The 25,100-nt window shown below is 46.6% G+C and overlaps 1 protein-coding gene across 4 annotated transcripts; it reads left to right on the top strand.

Annotated features, from left to right (window-relative positions):
• Positions 1-31: 31 nt before the first annotated feature.
• NR1H3 (nuclear receptor subfamily 1 group H member 3) lies at positions 32-24,009 on the top strand. Of its 4 annotated transcripts, none has more exons than XM_015864305.2 (9): positions 32-155; positions 13,027-13,274; positions 15,243-15,509; positions 18,288-18,496; positions 18,743-18,922; positions 19,306-19,405; positions 20,541-20,654; positions 21,460-21,554; positions 21,966-24,009. In XM_015864305.2, the coding sequence occupies exons 2-9, from the start codon at positions 13,157-13,159 to the stop codon at positions 22,110-22,112; spliced, it is 1,230 nt and encodes a 409-aa protein (XP_015719791.1). In that variant the 5' UTR covers positions 32-155; positions 13,027-13,156; the 3' UTR covers positions 22,113-24,009. The 4 variants fall into 4 exon arrangements, with proteins under 4 accessions (XP_015719791.1, XP_015719795.1, XP_015719793.1 ...); XM_015864307.2 differs by lacking the exon at positions 32-155 and adding an exon at positions 795-906; XM_015864306.2 differs by lacking the exon at positions 32-155 and adding an exon at positions 1,055-1,160.
• Positions 24,010-25,100: the final 1,091 nt, after the last annotated feature.

Here is a 25,100-nt window from a genome sequence, read left to right as displayed (position 1 = left end):
CGTGCCTTCCTGCCGCACGGCGCGTGCGCGGCCTGGCCCGGGCCCGGCTGAGGCGGGCGGCCGGTCCGGGGCTGAGGCGGGCGGGGCCCGGCCGGGCCGGGACGGCCCCGAGGCTTCGCGGGACTCGAGGGGACGACGGGCGGCGTCTGCCTCCGGTAAACGGGCCCGGGGCGCGCCCAACTCCGCGGGCCGGATCGCGGCGCCGCGCCGGCGGCCCCCTTCCCTCCGTATTTATGGGATACAGAGGCTGCAGACGCTCTCTGGCTCCGTGCCGCCCATGGCTCTGCCCGAGGTGCTGCCAGGCCGCACTGCCGGAGCTCTGCTCCAAGGGCCCGTCCTTCGCACGTTGTGCTCAGTGCGGTTCTTCGTTGTGGGCCTCGGGGGATCACGGAGGGGGGAGGCCCGGCCTCTGCTGGGCGTGCGGTGCCACAGCGCTGCTTAAAGGAAGGGCTGAGCTATTGGGTGCCGTGTGCCGCCTGTCTGTACCTACCCGTGCTTGGAGACACGAGGGTCTCGGGTTTTGCTTTTTTGGAGATAGACAGAAACACAGTTTTCCGCTTCTTGTGGAAATGTAGGGCTTATGTCTGTGTGACTCGGGGCTCGGCCGGATGGAGCCATTTATTTGATGCGCTCGAACGTTTAATGAATTGAAATGAGTATCTCTATGTGCCTTGGAAGGCATCGGGTCACGTTGATGTTTCCTGGTATCGCTGCTGACGCTGTGCCATAGGGGGCGTGGGGAGAAAAACTATTTGCGGGCTGGTACTGCGTGTGCTTAACCTTAACCAGAGGTACCAGTTTTGTTGTGCTGTTCGTTATCGGGTTCGGTTCTCTGCTGGTTTGACAGCACTGACACACAGGGGCGATGCAGGACGGCGCTGAGCACGGCCGGGCTGTGACCGATGCGTAAGTGCCGGCACTGCGCTGTGCCCCGCTTTGGTTTCGCTCTCCCCATGGCCCGGCTCCCCGGGGGCGGTCGCTGCCGCCGGGCCGGAACGGGGCGGGCCGGGCCGGGCGTGCGGTGGGCGGCCGGGCCGCGCGTTACATCACGGCAGCTCGGCGGCACGCAGCCGGGCCGAGCCGCCGCCGGGCGCTCAGGCGCTCGGGCACCTGCCGGGGGCGGTGGCCGCCCGTCGCCGGGGTCGCCGAGGAGCCGCGCGGTAACTTTCCGCCGGGGCTGGAGCGGGACGACGGGGGAAAAGGAAAAGGGGAGCGCGAGGCGCCGCCGCCGCCCGGGCAGAGGCCTGCACCGCACTCCCGGAGCTCGGCCGCGGGCGGCGCTGGAACGGAGCGGGGCGGCCCCGACCCGCCGAGGCGGCGATCGCGGCTGAGCCTTTCCGCAATCGGGCTCGGGCCGGAGCGGACGGCGAAGGGCCCTGACCTGGGAACGGCGGGGATCCGGGGTCACGGCGCTGGACGGGGCTCTATGGGAGGAGGGAACGGGCGGGTGGAGGGTCGAGGGCTGGGGGTGTCGCACGTGTCCTGCGTCCAGAGAGCCCGGGGCTCTGCTGGAGAGGCAGTTAGGTGCAGAGTGATGTTTACTCGGTTGGTGGTTGCTTTGTTAAGTTTTCCTGTCTGTGCAGCTCAGCTTTGTATTGCTGTTGGTTCACCTGGTACATGCTGTCACCCCTGAGCACCTGCCTTCTGGAACACAGACCGGTGGCAAGTGTGTGTGGGGCTGTAAGAGGATAACTGCAAACATTGACTTCTCATTGTGCCATTTCATTGTTGTTGTGTTAAGGTCCACAGACTCTTAACAGTAGCTGTTCCATTGCAGGACAGCAACATCCCTTGGATCTCTGCTTGAAGAGGAATGCTTTCTCTCATGGATCCCCCCTTTCTTCCCTCTAAAGGCACAGCTGGGCCCTTCACTGTAAGGCTTTTCTAAGGGAGTCTCCGCCACTGACTCACACGCCTGACTAACGCTTTGGATCGGTGCTGCAGCCAGCTCCCTGCTGTAGCTGCAGGTCATGTTTGCAGGGAGGGCAGACAGTCCTCTGAGCTCTGCTGCTCATCCCAAGGTGCATGGAATGTGCTGCTCCCAGGCGCCAGGGAGAGGGCTCTGTTGGGGACGAACAGAACAGTGTGCTTGCTACTTCCTTCAGTGAGTAGTGGTCTTGTCTTCCAGTTAAGAGAGCAAATCCAGTGTGAAAGCTGCAGCTGAATGTTACAAAGCTCAGCCTCGCTTTCTTTTGGGTTGCGGAGAGGGCATTGGACATAGTACGGGTTGTGCCAGGAGCAGATGGAGTTTGGCCTTGCTGCATTTCTCCACAACCACACCCGGGACACATTCACCAGAGGGTTCTTCCTGCTGCAAGGCCTGCGATGCAGCTGGATGCTGCTGCCTGCTGTAGTCGCTCACTGCAATCTGACGCTTCAGTTCAGTAGGATTTCTTAATTATGTTCGCTTACAGAGGTGCATCCATGACAGAAGGCGGCCAAGTTTTGGAAGAGGCTATAATAATTAGCTCCCCTCCCGTCTCCACCATTCCGTAGCTGTCCAAGGAATCCTGCAGCTGCTTGTACTGTAGCGGGGTGCAGGGAGGAGCGCTGTAGCAGGGACTGTGTGTATGAATCACCTAACCAAAAAACGTCAAACAACAGGAAACTTTATCACTGCCTTGCTGTGCTCTGGCTGTGTGCCTTCGGTTACCGCTGCTGGCAGTTAGCAGCTGCTGCAGCTGTGTGCCTGGTCACGACGATCCCTTTGCTGGTGCAGCGAGGAGCCGGCGGAGTGCAGGACAACAGGCGTGTGCTGCAGAGCTTTGGGCGGGAGCTCAGTGCCTGATGCTGAGCTCACACTTGTAGGTAGAGCTGTGTTTCCAGCATGTTAAAGCGTGTTGGATTGCTGTTATCTCTGCTCACACAACATTTTCGGTCGAGGTGCTTTCTCTAGGAATTGCCGGTACAGTTCTGGAAGCACTCGTTGTTTGGTGAAGGGAAGGATGAATTCTGCTGCTGATTGTTTGATCCAGTCTTTAGAAGCAGTGATGGGTGCAGACTACTCATGTTCCATCTTTTGTAACTAGATCTGCTTGTGACTGTGTGGCCATCCAGATGGACTTTTTTTTCCTTCAAAAAGAAGTTTCGAATCGAAAGTCTTTAGCTGTTGCTGTTTCTTAGAAGTGCCACCTGCCCAGGGAAGGCTGTAGAATATAATGTGCTTTGTCTTTGAAAGCACTGAGGGATGATCCTGTGTTCTGCTTTGGAAGCAGCTGCTGTGGAATTCTCCTTGTCACTGATCTTTGTATCTTTGCAAGTTGGATGGTAAAGCGTGTCAGATTTTGTCATTTTCCTTCCCTCGTTCCCCACCAAGCAATAACATTTGCACATCTGACAGCCACAATTTCAGCATTAATGTAAAGCCTTTTGAAAAAGCTGTTTTGTTTGGCTGGGGGAAATTGCTCTGCTGCTCTGCATAGCAGCGCGCTGCCTTGTTTTCCTCACAGCATAATAATTTAGGAGGGCAGGATCACATTCTCTGCTGTGGAAACTGAGTGGGAAGGAGCCTCGTCTTAGGCAGGAGTTTGGGGGAGTGCTTTGTGCACGGGTATGGTTCTGCACCCAGTGTGCAAACAGGTTGAACTTGGTCTCAGATCATACTTCTCCTAATACGTAAGTGCACCGCTTGACCTTGCGTTTTCTTTGTGGTTACTGCAGCTAGAAGCTGCATTTTAATAAGGCTCGCTATGACAGATGCATAGAATATCGTTAAAGTAGGTGAGGCGTTCTGCGTTCTGGCAGATCTTAAAAATATCTCAGTTGAAGGTGGTTATGATGCGTTACTTCAGTGCCCTGTGTTGCTTTGTTCTGTGACTTCCTGCTCACAACAGAATACTTTCTTTCTCCATCCATGGGGTGTAAATGAGCAGTATGAGCTGGGTATCGCACTGGTTGCTGCAATGGGTGACTGCCAAGAGCAGGTGTTCCCTGCCATGTTAGGTTTTTGTAAGGCTTTCTAATAAATACTGGTCAATACACTTGAAGTGAGATCCTCTGCCCCTCCTGGGGATGGGGAGCCTTGGCTGACTGTGCTCCAGCTATGAAAAAACATGGCTGCATGCTGAAAGCAAGGATCCCACCTGCTGATTTTAGGTCACGATTTGAGTTGGTGATCCAAGTAATCCACGTAAACCTTGTTTTGCATTTGGTGTTTTCTAAAAGCAAGGTTTGTTCTAATCAGCTGGGCTCGTTTATTACTTGCTGAGCAGGCTGATAGAGTGTATCTGCATACATCAGTTTATGTGTTATATCACAGCAGCTGTTTACATTGGAAAGTGGCCATTTGAATTTATTAGGTGAATAACTTCTTTCCTAGTGACTTCTGCAAAGCCGTTTGCATTAAAAGGTCAAATTAAAAGCATGCAAAGTTACATTTTTATAATTGGACTGTAATCAAGCACTGGACACATAAGAAAAAAATCAGCTTGCTGGCATGTGCACTGTTAAAACAGTTTTGCTTTAACAAGGCGCTGTTATCTGTACTTATCAAAATGAACTGCATGTTTTTGGTCGCTGTGTCCTTCCAGATCTTAAAATGAGTGTAACTCATCCTGCCTTGTGTTGTTTTTCTTCATAGATTGGAAGAGAAAAACACCTCCCTCCCCGTGCGTGCTTCCCTCCCCCAGCCTGCAGTGAATGATCACATTGATGAAACAGCCTCTTGTCCTTTACCGATCGGTCCTTCAATGGATTCTGGTTCCAGGGACTTAAGAACTTTCTCTAGTTTAGGAATTGCATTCTTTAACATTCCACAGCGACTGTGTGCTGCTTGGAGAGGGTTTGTGCAAGTGTTTGTGTTAGGCTTTATCGTCTGTTAGCGTTGTTGTAGAAGATTTAGTGAATGTAATCTTGGAAAAATGCGTGTGAAGTCCTCTATGAATAGAAACATTTGGAATTCAAGTGGTCTATTTAGGGCCTTTGTGAAATGAGGGCAGAGAGGTGCAGGCTTCTGAACCAGTTCTGTAGTGTCTTGGTGCCCAGGGTCATGTGTGCAGGAACGTGCTGCTCCCCAGAGGACTCCACATGCTGCTCCACTGACTTTCCTGGCTGTTTATACATGGGCAGCTCTCAGTTAGGTGTACACAGTGGCTTCTTGAGCACCTCCCGGGGGGAACCCGAGTGCTGATGTTTGTGGGCTCATGGAGGTGTGCTGGGAGAGCCTTTGGAGAGCCTTTGGGTTGTGATAGCACTTGCCCCGACTTGCAGACAGTGTGGGGCCCTCAGCAGCATGCTGCAGCTCGCACAAGCACTGCCACCGAGGCAGCTCCACACCGTGTGATCCTCGTGCTGGAGATGAAGCTGGCGTGTGGCCTTCAGGTACCCGCTGTGGGAGTGTTTTGAAATACAGAATCCAGGTGAGCTCAGCCCCTGCCATGAAGCTCCTGTTATCCATCTGAAAGCAGGGCAGTTAGCTTTCAGGCTTTGGGGGAACTGAAGAAAACGTTTCCCTTGCTCTCCAGAAGCTGCCAAATGGCTTTTTGTTTTCCTGGAAGTAGAACGGGAGTGGAGAAAGTGGAATCCTTTTCCTGAAGAAAACTTCTTTTTTCCCTCTCTATTACCTGTACTTTGAAGATGTTTTCCTGTCATGCTTTTAGCAGCAGATTGTGGAAGTTAAAACAAGGAGAGGCTGGCGGTTTTGTTCTGCCCTGTTCCAGCGTGGTCTCCCAGTGATGCATCCCAGTACTTGCTGTTGGTGGTGCCTCCTGCGGCGTCCCAGAAGCAGCAGCCGTCCCCACACTTACCCTGATCCTTGCATTAAGGCTAAGAAGCCCAGCTGCTCGCTGGCAGCCCCATTACCTGCTCCCACATGCTCACGCTTACATTGCTGGGTCTGCAGCTGTTTCTGAGAAGGTGGCTGCCAGGAGCTTTCTGCCTGGAATAATGTTTGCTCGCTTGCTTCATGTGGCACCTTCCCAAGCTTTCATCTGCGCAGAACTGCTGGCTCGTGGTTCTTTGGTTGGTGGCCTGTGGGTTCTGCCATTGACTTCCTTTTCCTCTTCCTGACAGGACTGCACAGGAACTGGGAATGGGGTGCGCTCCTCGTGCTGTGTTGCTTAGATGAAACCCACAGTCTCGTAATTAGGTTCCTTTTTTTTCTTTTTCTCTATTAGGGCTTTTCTACAGACTTCCAATCTGTTCTGGCCTGTAGGAATTTGGGCCATAGAAAAGCATTGATCTGCTAGCACCTCAGGTACCCTTGCCCTGTGTTAGGGCTCTATTTAGATGAACCGGGGGAAGCTCTGAGTGCCTGGGGATTACCTGCAGGAGCAGAGGCTCAGCTTGGCCAGCTGGAGGGTGTGCCACTCTGCAGCCATCCCACTGGCTGGTGCTGGACTCTGCCCTGCTCCGGACTGTTTTCCAGCTGAGTGTTTGTGGTGATGTCAGGCGGTGTGAGAAGGGAACATGACTTGGCAGGACAAAGTCTGCAGAAAGTTCAGCTCTGCATTTGGCCAGGAACCTCAGAGGGAATGGGATCGACACACACATTCTGCTACACAGACTGTCACACGCCCTCTCGCACGCTGCTCTTCCTGTCACACGGATCCTCTTTTTCTCATTTTCAGACCTTTAACCCTTCCCTTCGAGCTTTCATTTGTGGGTTTATTTAAAAAAGAAAAATAATTCCTCCTTGTCCTGCTGCTATTGTACCTTCTAAGTGTTGAGCTGGAATGACCCCAAAGCAGAAATAGACCATGAGGGCCAGGATCTAGGATAAGAAAGTCAAAAGCAGGGAAAGTTTGCCTTCCAGCAGAGCTCCTAATATTCTTCTGGCCTGCACCCCTACGCCCCTAAATGCCCACCCCTACTGTGTTTCTTGGTGATTTTTATCATTTCTTCTTGCTGATTTAGGTTCAGATGTATAATTCAGCTGTAGGATGGGAAGCTCTGCCTCCCTTCTGCCCTTCTAAGAGCCACATTAGCACAACCTGCCAAAATGTATCCCTAGGTAATGGATGAGTGCTGAATAGGCCAAGATGTAAAATGGTCCAGCTTGCTTTGAAGCAATTTAGACTCAGTTCTTCATATGAGTGTTTCAGTAGTATTGTCATTTCTTCCTGACCTCTGTGCTACATCTAGGGATAGTATTTCTATGAATGGGAATTGGTACTTCTCCCCTACTGCCCTTAAGGGAGTCATAATGAGTTTCCTGCCTGCTTTGCAATCCAGTACTGCGTTTCTCTTTTGCCTGTTATGAGCAGTAGTATTTGTTTTGATAGATGCTTTTAGGTGGGATGGTGCTTGGATACTAAATGCTGTATAGATGCACTATAAAAAGCTGTTTCCCAGAAACAATTCTGTGTTAGTTATGGTGATATGCAGCATGTTGATGAAAGGAAGTGGGTGGAAAGAAGGAAACAGAAAAATGAACAAGCAACTGTACCAGCACTAACAGCCCTCTCCTTCAGTTTTTCTTTCTTCTTTTGCCTCGTGTTCTTCTGTTGCAGAGGTGCTGAAGGATAGAGACCAGTTCGAGAGAGGGTGTTCTGCCAGTGGCTCGGTCTGTGTTCTTCCTCAGAGGAACCAGCAGCACTTTTGGGTGCTGATACTGAATTGATGAGCTGAGCACATCTTCCCTTGGTGACGGCAGCTGCTGGAGACAGTTGGTTAGAATAGGCAGGGGCCAGGGGATGTTATTTCCTGAGGGTTCCGTGGAGATTAAATTACTTTAAGGAAACAATCAGGTAAGCAATATGTGGTTATTTATCATTATTTTCTATGTGCAGAGAAAGGGCAGCAATGCTGTTTTTCTGGCTGTAATTTCTTCGATTCTCTTATTTGCTGTAGGCTGAGTTTAGCCCTCTTCCCTGGTCTCCACTATGAGGGTAGGCACCGTTATTTCCTTGGTTTTCGCTTATTCTCATTTCCCTTCAGTTTGGATATAATATTGGGATGGCATCTCGCACCCCTTGTGAGTCAAACTTAAGTTTCCTGAAGCAGGGATGTAATATCTGGGGCTCAGGTGATGTGGTCAGAAGGACAAGAGGATTACACCCATAGCCAATATAGGTGCCGTAGGAAGTAAATGAAACACAAAGCAAAACCACTTTTGTATAGATATATTTAAATGTACAAGGGAAAAAATATCTCATGTTTGGATACCTTAATTTGCATGGGGAAATTGTGACTGGCAGTGCTGTTGCTGCCACGTGAATTTCCATAGGGAGTGCACTTACAGCTGATGCTGACAAACACTCTGCAGAGCAGGCTGCTGGTTGGATCCCCTCCCTTCCCCTTCTTCCAGGGAGCAGCACAGAGCTGCCCTTTGCTCCTTCCATGGGAGGAGGGGGCAGCTGTTTGGCTCAGTATGCTTCATCCTCCTGGGAGGAGCACAGATGGGATTTTTCCTGTTCAGAGCTTCTGTCAGAGCCTCGGTTGCTCTTCCTGCCGTCTGAAGGTCGGCACTGATAGCAGAGTCAAACTGCCATTTGACAGTTGGAGCTGGATTTGCAGCCAGGAGCTGGGGATTATTGCAGTTCAGTTGCAGTTGGCAAGTTCTGCTCGCTTTCTCCCCTGTGGTTACTGTGGAAGCTGGCATCAACCCAGGTGGCTGTGTTCCTATTGCCCCCCACACTGGGACGTGGGGCTATGGCTTGGCTGGGCTGGGAGATGATGGCTTGTCATTTGTAGGATGGTTGGGGGTGCTGTTACTGTAATATCTTCTTTACTGGAAGCCAGTGCACACTCTTGTTTTGGCAGCTCTGAGGATGGCTATATTCTAGATCAGCCTGAAGCTTGAAAGCTGAGGGAAAGAGACAGTAGAAAGCCTGGGAGAGATAAGAGGGGCTGGAGCTTTGCTAACTCAATCTGACTTGTGCTGTTCTGTAGACTTCAAGGGAACGTGGGTCAACAACCTCTGGAGGCATTTCATGTCAGCAAGGTGCCACATCAACCCTGATAGACTTCTTATTAATTTTCAGTTAATTAACTAGGGAAGAGTCTATCCTTTCGTACCATTATCTGTTCCCTCACTCCCTTTCTGCCTCTTTCTCTCTTCCTTTGTCAGAGGGAACGATGCTTCCATGCAAACAGGAAAAGAGACCAGAGAGCACCCTGTGTGCAGTGTGAGTGAACGGCAGTAACCCCGGCTCCTTTCTCCTCCTCTCTGCAGGATCAAGGGCAGCTGGGAGGGAGCGAGGGAGCGAGGGAGGAAACAGAAAGGCTCAGCCCACTTCATGATCTCACCCACCATGAGAGCAGTCTCTGTATCACTCTTTTCCCCTTGCTTCTTGTTTTGACATGGCACCCTTTGATCAGGCCGAAACCAAGAGGTGAAGGCAAGGGCAAACCCAAAACCTCAGTCTTTGGATGTAGGGCATAATGAGAGAGACAGGTGAGAGGAGAGGGAGCATCTCCTGCTGGTTGAGACATGTATGGAAGAGCTGACTTGAAGAGCAGTGGCTGTTGGAGTGAGGAGCTCCTCTACAGAGTTTGTAAGTTTCTGGGCATGATTGGAACCAGCATGTTCTGTCTTCATTTCAGGGATAGTGTTGGAAGCCCTGTTCCAAGAGAGCCTTGTGTAGGAAGGAAGCTAGTTCTGTGCTATGGAGACACAGCCTGGGAGTGGTTCACTCAGAGTCATAGAGCAGTTCTTGCCCTTGTTTGTAAACATAATGTTAAACTCAGTGCTCTCATGTTGTGCTTCTTTGCACACCTTGCATTTTCATGTTTTGTCCCTTCCTTTGACAATCTGAAGTTGATGCCGCACCAGAGAAGGTAGAAGAAGAGCATTAGATTGCAAAATACCTGTTAGAACTTATGGAAGAATTGAAAGAGCAGTGTTTCCTAAGGGGCTTTGTTCTATGCTGATGCTGTAGGTTCTGTGAGCTGTCAGTCCATCGGTGTTTTTGCTTTTTTACTCAGCCATTTGGGTTGACAGCCAGCTACCCAAGGTATCATCACTGGTGTATATGACACATGAGCACAGTCACAGCACTGTGTGTATACATTTACAAGGTCTGTACTGTTGGTACTGATGTGCTGCGGTGTGCCCTGGTGATGCATTACAGAACTAAAACAACTGCTTACTTTCTCTTGTCTGAAAGCTGTGGGATTTTGTAACCTAGCAGGACTCTGACCAGTAACTCCTCTTTTGAAAGATCCAAGGGACTTGCATAAACTTAAAAAGTCAACATATCCTCTGAGCACCCAGTGCTTGGAGGCAAAGGGCCCACTGTGCTCTTCCTCTCGTTATCCCTGACTCCACAGCAGTTTCTCTAGCCATAGAGTATGGTGTATGCTCACCAGGTTCCTCTGTTGTAGAAACTATGTTGGAGAAGTGATTGCCCCATCTCTTGTCACTCAGCCAGTGCTGGTTTCTATAACTGACAGAGTTGAGACAGACAGTGCAGGAGATGATGTCAAGAAGGCCATGTTCCTTTTTGTAGTGCAGGCTTGCAGAACCCTTCTTTATTTCAAGTTGAAGTGGTGGTACAAATTGAGAGATGTGAACCTCTGGTAACATGAATGTTAGTATGGAACTCAAGAACATTTGGAGTTGTGTGAAAGCAACCCTCGTGTATTTCTGTGAAACTTAACTCCCTGCCTGATCACAGCCTCTGGTATCTGCCTGTGGGGAAAAGCCTAGTTGAGCTTTCATTACCTGGCTCCACCAGAGTGCTGCTGTTTGTAGTTAGGGCTATTTTCCAGAGCCTGGAACTGTTACTGCATCTACAAAACTAAAAATACCATGTCTTAGGAGCAGCCTTGGCCTCTCATCTTTCCTGCTCCTGTCTGGCCCGTTCTGTTGGGGAAGTGCCAGAGGCTGGTGCATGGGGTAGGAGCACATGGGCTGGTTTCACAGCATGAAGTTAGTGCCTGATATGCCATACCCCTGCTGTGTGCTGTGTGCCTGCAGGCTAGTTTGACATTGCCAGGAAGTCAGCAGTCTCTTTTTTAGGGAAAAAAAACCCTCCCCTTTGGGCTCCAGATGTCCTGATGACAACAAGTTTCACTCTTGCAATGTCAGTCGTGATTATGTGGATGACATGATTTTGTAATCCCATCAGGAGGAGCCCTCCTCCTCCCTTACTTCCCGGAATACATTGCAGCTCGTGGCTGAGTTGCAGCAGGGCTGCGTTGCTGCCTGCAGGCAGCAGGGCCTGAGCACTGTCACTGTCCATCAGCTGGAGGGTCAGGCCTTCAAGAAGTGCTGCAGTCCTACCAGCAGTGTTTAATTCTTCACAGTAATTGATGCTTGAGTGAATCTTTTGTGTGATTTAAAGGAATGTGGAGATGTACTCGGGCATCTCAGCTTTCTGTTTTGTGCCGTAATGTGTCCCAAGAGATCTGAAGATGCGCATAGATGAGGAGCATATGTGTAGGAATCCAAGGCAGCTCTGGGTTTCTCTCACTGAAGTTCCCATCTCCAGGTGGTGCTCTGTGCCTCTCCATGAGGTTTGCTGTTGCTGCAGGATTTACTGTGGATAATTTTTTTAAAGTTAACAGTGATATTCATGCTGTTCTCTTGGGAACTTCGAATTTCTTTAGACTGTTTGCAAATCAGATCTGTTACGTTATGGTCTTTTACTCTGGGATTTCAAGTTCTGTGGCTTCGTGTTCTACATTTGCTGCAGTTGCATTTATCCTAGTCTATTCCTGTAGTGACTGTGTGGCCGTGTCCATCAAGGAATGGGAGTTTTGAGCTCTTTATGCAGTCTGAGTCGGTGTTTACAAAGGTCACATAAATTAATAAGTGATTTTTTTAATATATGGTTTATAACAGTTGCTTCTGTTGTTTGCCACAGCATAATGAGGCATGGTAAGAGCACAGCAATCTTGACAGTGTGGCTGGATTTGTACATGATGACTGTTGCTCTCAGAGTTCTGGGAGAGTGGGTGGTTCTGTGGGACAACTGCTTTTGTCTTTTGCCCTTGGCATTCTGAGAGAAGTTACACGGTCTGGTCCAAACACAGAGGAGAGAAGAAGGGGCTTGGGGCAGTATCCTCTGCCTCTGCCATTCAGCAGGGCACTGTGTAAGGCATGTCCCTGTTTACCTGATGCTTTTATGTTTGTGCACAGTCTTCTGTCACCTCCTCTCTTCTAGAGTGGCACCCTTCCAGTCCGGAACTCAATCGGCCAAGTTAAACTGGTCCTGGCCTTTAAGGCAGTTGCTTTTTAAATCAGTTAATCCTTTTAGCTTGCATTGGTAAATCACAGAATTAAGATCAAGTGATCTGTATGCACATTGGATCAGATAAAGGTGTGTTTACGCTCGCAGTTTACATCAGTTTCACTTAGTCTTTGCAGTCTAACTATCTGGTAAGACTTCTTTTGTGTTTAGGTAGTAGAGCTTTTTGGAAAAAGCGATTGGATTCACTTTCCAGGTTCATGTTACATAGTGTGGAATTAGTGCTTTATAATAAGGATGCTTTTTAGTATCATTTCCGAGTTCCAGAAAACAGTGTCCCCAGAAGGTTGGTGCTGAATGTTTCCTGATAGTGGCACAGTGGCCGTGGTTTCCCTTAGGCGTGAGTCTGGTTTTCCATTTATTTTTGTAAGTCGGGAGGATTTGTAATCCACATCTTTGCTGCATCGTTGATCCGTGGCACAGCCTTCAGCTGCTGCTGCTCGTAGGGAAATTAGTCATTGCTCTATCAGCGTATCAGGATTGTCTTTTACAGTTTTCTATGTGCTCTGGAGTGCATGCAACTCCAGCACAGCTGGCAGCAATGAGTAATTGGTTCCTGGAACCTTCAGCAAAGGCCTCTGGTTGTGGAGTTTGGAATTTCCCTCTCACATACTTGGAAAGGTTAGGGCTGGAGTCCCCTGGTGGTGCTAGCGATAATGGATGTTTGTCCTGCTTTGATGTGACAATAAACAGTTTTGTGTCTGAGTGTGCTGTTAGTGTATCTTTACCACGGTTTGTCAAAATATTATTATAAAGGAATAAATATTGATAAAAAAACAAAGTTGTCTCTTAATAAGGAAACAATCTTGCTGCTTGGGATGCATTCTGTAATAGTTTGGGAGTTAACAGTCTCAGTAGCTGAAGTCTTGCCTCTTTTGCCTCTTTTTCTCCACAGGTGCTTCCTTTCTGACTTTCAGTAGCAGAGGAAGATTAAAGGCCTTGAAGAAAGTTGTCTTCTGCTCCTTACTCTGCAGTAACAATGCTGCAGAGATGAGATTATAGCAAGCCCTTCCTGTGTGGCCTCCATGGGTCCCACTCAACTCAGCACACAGGACCATGGGAAGAGGGTGGCAAGTGTATTTGAGATGGAGGAGGAAGGGCTTTCACTCTTCTCTGGCTCAGAGAACCCTCCTAAGCATGCAGGTATGGAAAAATTCTTATTAAATGCATACAAGGTAAAGGGATTCCATTCTTTAAGCTGTGAATAATACTGGTACTTGGGAAAAGTTCTAGAGTCAGTACATCTGAGACACTGGTGTCTAAGACTAGAATCAGTTGCTGGTAGTTGAATATGGCTGAATTGATCTAGCTGGTAAAGATGTTGAGTCCTTTGCTAATTTGACGCTCTAGAAGTAACATCTGTGTGGGAGTAAAATTGATTTTGTTAGCTTTATCAAAAGCTGCTGAACAGCAAAACTTTACTGCAGGTGGCAGCCTGACAAGGGTTAGTGCTGCAAAGAAAGGTTCTGGCAGATTGACATAACAAAAAGGAGAGTGGAGTTTTCCTCTATGCATTTGTTTTTCTAGACTGTGTATATCCACAGTAATTAGACATGCTAGGCCATGGTATTCTGAAGCTGCGTGGCATAAAAAAAGATGGGGACCAGAATTGAAAAGTAATCTTGCACAAAGGACTGAACTTAAAAGCATGCCAAAGAATAGAATTGAAGTTTTACAGTTAAAGCTGCCACTGACATAGAGAATCCTGTATCTTCAAAATGTAAGAAGACATAATAGAACATCACTGAACAGATAACAGGGAGAAAAAGAAAGCCCAACAATCAGCAACTTAATGAAGGAATGACAAATCAGTGCAGTCAGCTGTTGAACAATGAGGCCAGTCCCTGATACATTATTGAACTAGGACCCATCAGTAAATTAGAAACAGAGTAGTTGAAAGGGGAAGAGATATAAACTTCCAGCAGAAGTCCTTAAAATAGATTTGAGGACAGAAGAAGAAAAAAGTTAATAAATGCTTTACAAAAGATGCAGGGAAGTAACAGAATGTGGAGAAAATTGTTAAATGAAGAACCTACTAAACAAGGAGGACCACAATGAGAGGCAGAGGTACTGAGATGGTGGTCAAGCTTGATACAGTTCAACCTTTGACTATGCAAAATGACAATAATAAGCAGGATAACTGAAATACCTAATATTCAAACTGGAAAATAATTTCCTGAGATGAAAACTTAAGACTGTTAGACTCAGTAAAACAGTCATAAGGGTGCTCGTCAGATCCTTAGGTAACTCATTAAAGACAGTCAAAAGGTATGTGCTGGATGGATCCATCGTGTGGAGTTACTGATTTACCCTCTGTCACTCAGAAATCTGAACGTGATTCGAAGCTTCATCAAAGTTATTACACCAGTTAGCATATGTACAAAAGGAGACTGAGTAACTTGAAATATATACAGGCACTGCATAATTTCTTCTCCGTAAGAGATTGTGTGAAGAGAAGTACAGTAAATCAAGAGAGGAGAATATCAGAGGCTTAACCTTTCTGCTGACATTTTCCTGATCCCCAGTCTGCAGTGAGATGTGTGTGCCAAAACGAATGACCTGCAGACCTTTGCAAAGTCAATGGAATTGAAAATCAACACCGTGATACTTAAGTCTGAAAACCAGTATGAAGTGAAGAGCACTTATAATAATTTCTGAGCTTTATCGAGGCCATTCTGTCTGTAGTTTTATGACTACATAAAGTCTGCCATAGAAGGTTCTGTAACATCTTGAATTTCAGCTCAGTTTCTCAGCAGCTGTTTGTTAGGTGGCTAAGTCATTTCTGCTGATGGAATATGCAGAACAACATCAGGCTTGAACACATTTTTATCACTTTGATCTGCCCCATAGCAGGGTCAAGTGTAAAGCTATATCTGCTTACATATTTGGCATGGAACTGTTTGGATTATGTCAGTATTTGGTTTGTTGCAGAAGATACGCTTGCCCCAAAGGAGTGAAATAGGTGACTTTATCTTTTCATCCATGTATGTAGGAGATAGTGGGTTTGAATGAATGTATTGGTCATTGCAAGGTATGGGGCCATCATTTGCAAACGCCATGCTTCCCTCTTGTGTGTGACTTGTTTGTTTTTTGCTACTGTTCTTCTCATAGAAAACCCCCCGCTGAAGCGGAAGAAGGGCCCAGCCCCCAAGATGCTGGGAAATGAAGTCTGCAGTGTGTGTGGGGACAAGGCCTCAGGCTTCCACTACAACGTGCTGAGCTGTGAAGGCTGCAAGGGCTTCTTCCGCCGCAGTGTCATCAAGGGTGCCCAGTACGTGTGCAAGAATGGCGGCAAGTGCGAGATGGACATGTACATGCGGCGCAAGTGTCAGGAGTGCCGGCTGCGCAAGTGCCAGGAGGCAGGAATGCGGGAGCAGTGTGAGTGCAGGAAGGGGTGCTGGGGGGTGCTGGGATGACGGGGTAGGGGTTGGGCAGGTGGCCAGCGGGGGGGTGTGTAAGGAAGAGGACAGTGTGAACTGTAGGGAGCGCATGTAAGCCATGCATGCTTCAGGCTGGATTGCATGTGAGAAGGTGCTGGGAGCTCATTGGGGATTACATGGAGAGCTGAGGCTGTTGGTGAGACAACACTGATGTGCTGAGATCCCCAGCCCTGCTGTTTTCTTTGAAAACGCTGTTTTGTAAAAACTCATGGAGTTCTCATCAGAGAAAAGACTTGCAGCTAAGGTTTACTTGTTTTTCAGTATGCTGTCTTTTGGTCTGCACTATGAGGTTTGTCACCATGCTCTTTAAATGCCAAAAAGCATTTCCTGTATGTACCTCGTGACAGAGGTCAAGGGCAGCACCACAGTACTGCAGCTGTGTTTGTGCAAACTCAATCTTGTTGCTGCCCTGAGTGAACTTAGTTATTTTTCTCACTGGACCATAAGGCTGCTGTTTCTGAATATTCAGCAATGCTCCTGCTCACATATCAGAAACAGTGTTCCCCTGTCAAGGCTCCCAGGTTTCACCCCCCTGCTGACCAAGGCTGACTGAATGGGTGTTCATTTAGCATTAATTTTCTGTGAAGTTTCCTTTTGTGACCTTCAGCAACCAGTACTGTGAAGAACAAAGAGTATTTCAGAAATATCTCTAAAATATACTTCTGCAAAAACTGTGAGCCTCAAGGAGCTGCAGCAAGAAAATGTGCTTTTCATTTTTTGCAAGCTGAAACACAGCGTGCTTGACATATATAATCTTCCACATGGGTTTGGATCAGCTTTATGTAGGCTGTCTCTGCACTGTATCCCCCAGCATCTGAGAGCCACAAAAAGAGATGTATGTGAAAAATGATTCTGTAAGGCTGCCTGTCCATCCTGTTAACTCTTCTGTTGCAGGTAGATACTACTGGAGAGCCTCGTTATGTTTCAGTGTTTGCTCATTGTTTTTTGGTGAAGACATTAGATACACTTGAGCCCAGGAAAACTATGTCAGAAGGAATTATTGGCTCATCCTATCAGCCACTTGTCTTGTCAGCACTGTATCCATGCTGTAAATTTGCCTTGTTAATCATGACAAAAAATGAGATTTTTGTTTCCCAGCTGTTTGTTTGGAATGTCATTCCGTCTGCAAATTGTTGGAAGCATTCTTCTAATTCCCAGACTGAAGTTATTCATGGCCAGTTTATCTTTCTTAAACCAGCATGCACTGTGAGGTTTTATATCTTCTCCATGGAAAACTGAGTGGTTCAGATTATTTGGAATTTAGTGTAGTGAAGGAAGCTTACACATAGGCAGTTTGCAAGGTTTTCTGATACTTGGTAACTTGTTACTTAGATATAAATTCTTCATGCATCTGAAGACTAAGGTGAGGGACTGTTATTGCCTTAATCAGTCTCTTCTGTTCTTAAATTCATACTGTGACTAGCATTCTCCAGTCTTACAGGTCATGTTTGATGTGATAATTGTATTGAATTGAATGCCTTTGCTATAAGAATTCTCATTTTGTGTATGTGTGCTCCTGCATACCTTCCCTTACAGCTGGAAGTCTGGGATAAAGGTTCATCTCATCTTGAATGTGTTACGCTCTTGGGCTTTCATTCCAATCCTGTGTATTGTCCACCTTGGAACACACAGTCACAGTCATTGCCTCGCTCTTGCCTTCATGTTTAACAGAGTTCTCCTGAGAAGTGCAAGCTTATACTTGTTCAATTTTGGGGCCTGCCTTCTTGTGTAGCATCCATTTTTCCTTGCTCTGTCTGCATGCAAAATGACCAAAGGGTTTTGCAGCAAGGTCAAACTTTATTTTTTATTTTTTATTTTTTTGTTTTTGAAGATAGAGTTTCCCAGTCTGCTTTCTGCTTTTTGTTCATTTATCGCTAGCTTACAGGGTGATTTCAGTCTGGCTTGCAGGTAGTTTTTGCAGCTTTGACTTAAGGAAACAACAAAAGTCTGCATCAAAAATCAATATTTTTTTCCAATTAACTTAGTTAAAGGCATCTAAATAAATTTAACTAATGAGCAAACGGTTCAATAAGAGTTTCCACAAGCACATACCCCTGACTTGTTTTATTTTCTACTATGTTGAATATGAGTAGTATCACTCTCTGATTTCATGACTGAAGGCTTCCAGCCCAACTCAGAAGGACTTGTGTTCCTCCTCTGTAGGATTTATACAAAGCTGTCCTTTCTTTATTCTACTTGCTGTACATTTCTGCTGCAGATGGGTTGTGTAGAGAGTTGTCCTTTCATGGTTCAACTCCAATGATTATTGACTAACCTATTAAGAAGAAAATTGGATGGCACAAATGGTTAACTTAGCAATAGCAGAAAAAAAGAGAAAACAACAGGATTATATAAAATGGACTCATCACGATGTGGAGAGAGCACCTGTTGGACTACATTGAATGATATTTTGGGAAAACGGTCAGTGGCAAAAGCCATTCCTGACATATTCAGGGCAGCATGATGGGAGCTTCATGTGTTCACTGTCCTTTGTGAATGTTGTACAGGACAGTACAATTAAAAGAAAGGCAATGGAACAAGTGGAGAAGAGAGTGAGGCACAAATAAGTGTCACTATCTGTATCTTGTCCATGAGTGTACATAAGCCAGATGCTGGCAGCTGTAACCTCTGCTTCTCCGTCCACAGCATTCTGCCCTGTGTTTAGTGTGGTTTCCATTGTTACTCTACGACTGATCTCTGGCTGTTCTTATTGTAGATGTTCTGTCTGAAGAGCAGATTAGGCTGAAGAAGCTGAAGAAGCAGGAGGATGATCAGGCACGGACAGTCGTGGTGCGTCCAAACCCTCCACAGCCACCAAGTCCTTCCCACCAACTGACACCTGAACAGTTAAACATGATTGAAAAGCTTGTGGCTGCTCAGCAGCAGTGCAATCAGCGCTCGTTCACTGACAGGCTCAAAGTGACGGTAAATATTCCTACCAGTTAAAATATATAATAGTAAGAATAATAAGGAAAAAGTGGAATTGTGAGGAGTCAGGGTTGGGGGTGAAGTATTGGGTAGAATGGAAATGCTTGAGGCATAGTTCTCTATAGAACAACTGATATTTCAGCGTGTCTAAATCATTTTCTTTGTCTGTTGAATTCATCTACTCATCCTTCTATTGTTTTTTCATCTTTCACATACATACGCTGTTCCTTTCCATCTCCACAGCCATGGCCCCAGGTTCCTGACCCTAATAACCGCGAAGCAAGGCAGCAGCGTTTTGCTCACTTTACAGAACTTGCAATTATCTCTGTGCAAGAGATTGTGGACTTTGCCAAGCAGCTACCTGGCTTCCGGGAGCTCACCAGGGAAGATCAGATTGCTTTATTGAAGACTTCTACCATAGAGGTGAGAGGTTGTCTCCCCCATAGTATGTAGTAACAAAGACAAAAGGCTCTCGAGTACCCACCTTGCACAAATGGTTTTACATCCCTTTTTCTGGGATGGCAGGCTGAAAGAAAGACCTCCGCTCTGTAGTGCGAGGCTATCCTGGCAAATGGCCATGGAGAAGAATGAGGAAGGAGCCTTGGCAGTGAAAAGCAGATAATCCCTTCCCAGGAGGAAACAATGCAAAGGGTGCAGCAGAATTTACATTGGAATTTTGAAGCGTTTTGAGAGAATCACGCTTGGTTATTTTCTTCTTTTTTCTTCTGTTTTCTCTCAACAGATTATTAATACTGTGATGTTTTTTCCTCTATTCAAGCGTATCTAACTGTGATCTCTGGTTTCAGGTGATGTTGTTGGAGACATCTCGGCGCTACAATCCAGAGATTGAAAGCATCACTTTTCTGAAGGACCTGAGCTATAATCGGGATGACTTCGCCAAAGCAGGTGCTGCATTAGACAGGTGTTTCTTCCTTCCCTGTCTTGTGTTCCTTCATCTTTTCATTTCTCTTGTGGGCTGCTGGAAATAGTGTATGGGACTTGAAATTAGATGAGGAGTTTAGCTTTGCTTTTAACAGAAGGATCACTGCGATCCCAGAGAATAAACAAGAGCCATAGAGAGAGACTGGAAGCAAGGAAGGAAACAATCTTGTATCAGGATAAGTGAAAAAGAGTGGTAAGAGTTTTGTTGCTTAGGGATGAGATAGCTGTGGTAGAAGGGACTCAAAATTGATACATTCTCATAAGAAGAAACTTCAGTGGTCCACAAGACTCAGAAACTCAACTGCTGTGATTCTTTCTACTTTCCACAGACAAGTTCATGGTGTCTCAGGCCTCCAGATTGCTGATGGCTTTCTAGGAGCTTACTGCCACATCACGCAACCCAACTGTACTTTCAGACTTTAATGCTCATTTTCTCATGACAGAGGTTCCAAACTCCAGGGAACTGAACTTTATTTCTTTTTCAGCTTTTAGTGAACACTTTTCCTTCTCAGTGTTCTTCGTGGTAGCTTTTTCTTCAGGTTATGAGAAAGACAAAAATAAGGCAGCCAGGAAGATTCCCTCCATCCTGCTCTTACGTACTACAGGAATTGAGACTTGGAAGCTATTTTAGGGGAAAGGCTTAGTTTTCAGCATGCTTGTACAGCACATAGCATGAGTAGATGCGATAGGACAGGGTCTTCTGTATTTTATGACAGAGTAAATGTCATTGTACTTCTGCCAGGCTGCTCTACCAAATTTTTAAGGTAAAGGAATTGAGTAGTTCAGACCTCTTGGAACTGCTTTTTCATCTCAAAACTTCAGATGAATCATCAGCATGGAATTAAAGCTTTATTTGCCAGCAAGAGAGCTGCCAAGTTTGAAAGAGATGGTGAAGTGGAATAGAAAGCATAGATTTTACACTTGTGGGATTTTGTCTTGGGGGTAGACTTACCTGAAAACTGGTCATGTGTCTGCCTGCCTGTCTTCCCTGCTCCCTGGCATATTGAGTGTGTTTCTGACGGCTTATTCTGTGAGATGGAAAGAGAAAGAGAGGAAGCAATTGCCACTACTGACCCTTACACTCTTCTGTTTGCTGCAGGTCTGCAGTTTGAGTTCATTAACCCCATCTTTGAGTTCTCAAAGGGAATGAACGAACTACAACTCAATGATGCTGAATATGCACTTTTAATCGCCATCAACATTTTCTCTGCAGGTAAAAAGCCAGGAGGATCTGAAAGGCTGCAGCACTGAGTTGCAGGGTAAAAGAAACAGTTAAGGAAGATTATGGAAAGCAGAGAAGAAATAGAAAGTGTAAGATCTTAGGATGAATGAGCATGTTATTACTTCTGCTTGGAGTATTCATTATACAATGAATCCTCCAGTGCTACCTCAAGGGAAAATCAGATTCTTCTCTGAAGATGTGTGTAACAAAATCAGCCAATATTGATCTACCTCATTTAACAATTGCTATTTTACCGTCCCCTTAACTTGTTTGGTGTCTCTGATGTGCTATGGGTAGCATGGCGTGAGTGACATCTAGTGGACAAGTGCAGGTACTCTGAGAGACCAGCATTGTTCTGGGCCAGGAAAGGGCTCCGAAAAGAAGCTGCCTCTACTCCTTGCATCTGTTTTCTGCGCCTTGTGACCTGAAAGATCAGAATTATTTATTTGTTCCTGTTTTCGGACTGGCTTAGCCAGTCTCACCTGAATAACTGCAGCTCCTCATCTTCAGTCAGGCACAAATGTGAGACCAAAAAAATCTATATAGTGCTTTTTGGTCTCTATAACCTTCTACCTCAACAGGAATCATGTCTAATGCATACGGGGAGTCAGATATGTTTGAAAAAGATCAGTCAGAGAAAACTGGCATAGCTGCTGCATTCACGAATGACTGCCCCAGCTGTGCTGGGTGAATGCTAGATGAGTTTTGGGGAGAGACAGTACTGAGGCTAGACCAGTGCTAAATCTAGTGATGCTGCTTGTAGCAACCTGCTTACTTCTAACCTGCTTTTTGATAGACCGACCGAATGTGCAGGACCAGTCCCTGGTGGAGAGACTACAGCACACCTATGTGGAAGCCCTTCATTCTTACATTTGCATCAACAGACCAAACGTAAGTGTCTCATTGGAACGTCCCTGAGATGATACAACCTGAATTTGTGTTTGTACAGGCTCAGTTCTGACAGTAGTGTCAGGAACTTGCTGCCTCTTGCTGCCTGTACTGTCCTGCTGTTCCCTTCTGTGGCTATGTGATAGCAGCTGTAAATGGAGTATCTGTGACCTGTCACAGCCTGCTGTTCTGCATTGTGCTCTCTAATTTGCTAGTGTGGAAAGTCTGGAGTTCTGGGGCTTGGTGTTGTGATTGTGTTTTTCACACTGCTGCCTCCAGGATAATGCTGGTTCTAGAGGAAACTGGGTTTGTCTATAATGCATCATCCGCAGTGGTTTGGTGGGGTCTGTTAGTTTTTAAAACCCAAAGTTTTAGTGCGGATTTACTAACAGCTGTCAATTTCTGACCCTGCAGGATCACCTGATGTTTCCACGGATGTTAATGAAGCTGGTTAGTCTTCGGACACTAAGTAGTGTTCACTCTGAACAGGTGTTTGCCCTTCGGCTGCAGGACAAGAAACTCCCTCCCCTGCTCTCAGAAATTTGGGATGTGCATGAGTGACCGCGTGCTCCCAGGGCACTGATGTGCCGACATAACGCCGTGTCCCAGCCTTTGCTAACGAGAAGCCAGCCTCCCCTCTCCAAAGCACTGAACTCTGGGCTAGGCAGTGCAGAGAGTGACAAGCTTGGGGTTTCAATGTTGTAATGAGACTATGCAGGAGGCAGCTGGGGGTAGATCAGGTGGTGGGGGTTGGTTTTGATGTAGTGCCCACACCCCAAATGAATAATGCAAAACATCTGAAAACGGTAGAAATGAAGACTCTCTCCACACATGTACACCTCTTTCTTCAGTCTCTTTCTTTTTCCTAAGCATGTCCTGGGGATTTGCTCGTTGATCCTTTCCTCTCTCGTTGATTATGAAAATGAATCTGCAGGAATTTGCCAAACCCTCTCTATTGAGAGTAACCCAGCTCAAAAGGCTTATGCAGGGTCCCCAGTGTACCTGGATCTGAGGAGCTCAGGGAAGTCAGTGTGTATGTTCTAGGGGTTTCACTGGGTTTCCTATAAATAAAATATCTTTTATGTACTGCCCTTTGCAAAGATTCCAAGAGAAGTAGCTGTTATTTCTTTATTGTGAGACTTCATCTCTAGAGTTGCTCTTTCATTCTGGCCTTCCTTTGGAAAGAGGATTTCTCTGATGTTGGAACTAAGTGATCTTTAAGGTCCTTTCCAACCTAGGCTATCTACAGTTCTAATGTGTAGTGCCCGTTGTCTAATGGGGAAATCTTCTGGGTAGGGAACATTTGTACACCGTAAAAATGTCAGGCATAAAGTAGAAGACTTATTTTTTTTAATGTAATATATCACAGTTCTATCTCACGCTGATTTGCAGCCAGTTCACTTTACCTTTGACTTGCTAACAGCTGGAAAACTTTAGTTCAAAACAAATCAGGGCATAGATTTTTTTCTGTCTTTAGGAGTGGAAGAGAAGAGAAAGGTGGGAAGGGCTGGTACCTAGGCAAGGTAGATGTGGTGGAAGGATCTCCAAAACTTCCAGGAATTTGGAGCATATGGCATGTGTTCCAAGGTGAGTGTGAAGATGTATTGGCCAAGGGGAGAGGACACGCTGCACTTAGTGAAATATGTGGGCATTGCACAAACTATGGGCTGCACAACTCTCAAATCAGGGGCCACAGGAATATCAAGTGTTACTACATCTACTTGCATCTTCTTCCTCATGCCAAAGTCTTTCCAAGGTACTTTCTCGAGGTTCCAGTGGTTGTGATGGGATACGGAGGTCCCTGCTGTGTGAGGAGTGCCAACTGTTTTAGAAGGACCATTGGGTCTTGTATCCTTTCTTCACGTTGGGCGCAGTGAGAGCCACACTGGATTTATGCCCCGCCTTCTTAAGTATCCACATCCAAAAGTATTCTAGGACTTAAAGCAATATGTTGTCTGACAAGAGAAACGTACTGTTCCAAAAGATGTTCCTTATTTTCCAAGAAACAACATCTTTTATGGCTGATCTCAGAGATGTAACCTGAAGTATCCTGGTAGTTTGGTCTCATGGGTCTTCTCTATCATAAGGGTCTGTTTGCTTGCCTGGTGAGCATCCCAAGAGCCTACATTCACGTGGCTCGTGTTGGTTTTGTTGTTGGTTTGTTATTTTTCCTTTGGCTGTGTATCTGAGCGCTATGCCCGTGGTGAGGGTATTGTGTCCATTTTGCACTTGAGGTTGGTCCCTTGCCACTGGCCTTCACTCTGCACCTTTGTAAAGCACTTGTAACAATCCGTAAAATAATCTGTTTGTTTTTTTTTTTTATAACTCATTGCAATTGCAAAAAAAAAAAAAAACAAAAAAAGAAAAAAAATCTTGTTTAAATCTGTATTTTTAACTAATCTTGTTTGAGAAATGTTAATGTTTATATAAAAGAATAAAGCCTAATACAGGATTTTGACATTCTCTGATGCCATCATTAGACTGAAGGAAGGTGGAGTAAGTTCTTGGTGTAACTCCGAGCTAATAAGCAAGTGAGGATGTAGGCTGGGGAGGAGCAGGAAGTAGTGAAATAAGTAACAGTGCAACACCACACAGGTTCTTTGACCTTCACTGTGGGATTTTAGACCAATGTTCTCCCTCCTATGTGCTATAGCCAACTAAAGTGGATAAAAGTGCAGGTCGTGAAGCCTGTTTATTACCTATACCTGTCTCACTTTGATTTGTGGGCTGCATTCAGAGTTTAACCATTTTATTCCACGTGCTCCATTCTGCTTTTCACATAGACTGGCTAACAAAGGTGAAATCTGGGTCCAAGCTGATAACTGCTGGTGTGCAGCTCACAGGGAGTGAGGGGGCAGTGAGCAGAGCTGGGAGGCCAGACCAGCCTTGGATGGATGAGAGGAAGCTGTGCCCTGAAGGGCCTGCTGACAAACAGGGCTGCCAGCAGCCAGGAGTGAGGCGGCCATGGAGCTGCTGCCTGGTCACAGGCACTTGCTTTGAAGCTGCAGCCTGAGCCGCTGCCATCTCATTTTTTATTAATTTGAGAAAAGCTGCATGCAAACGTGGATTTTGAAGTTGCAGCCAACAATTTTCTTGATGGCACTGGAGAAAATAGATTCTGCTCCGCTCTGGCTTCTCTGTTCCTCTTCAGTATCCTGGAAGCAAAGATAAGTCCTTTGATCTCACTTTTTTATTATATTCTATGATTTTTTATAATTTCTAGTTTTATAACCACTTCTCCAATGGGATCTGTTAGTGCAGGGAGGTCAGTAAGTGAGATGTGACCTGCCTGGAGACCAGCAGCGCTATATATTGCATAGTGCTGCCCGCTGCCTCTAGCCTCCAGAGCTGCTCATTGGGCGCTGTAGCAGCTGGTGGTGCTTGGTGCATCCCTGATGTTCCGAGCACCGCATCTCCTTGCTGTGCCAATTCCCAGCCCCAGCCGCTCGCGCCGTCCTTGCTCTCACGGATCCCGGCCCGGCAACGCCGCTGCCCCTCCGTCCTGCACAGCGTGCAGCGCTGCCCCGCACCTCAGAGGAGCGCAGCGCC

The sequence above is a fragment of the Coturnix japonica genome, chromosome 5, assembly GCF_001577835.2.
Source record: "Coturnix japonica isolate 7356 chromosome 5, Coturnix japonica 2.1, whole genome shotgun sequence".
In the NCBI taxonomy this organism is placed as follows: Eukaryota; Metazoa; Chordata; class Aves; order Galliformes; family Phasianidae; genus Coturnix; species Coturnix japonica.
The sequence above is the reverse complement of the archived record's forward strand: the minus strand, read 5'-3'. Positions and strand labels throughout refer to the sequence as shown.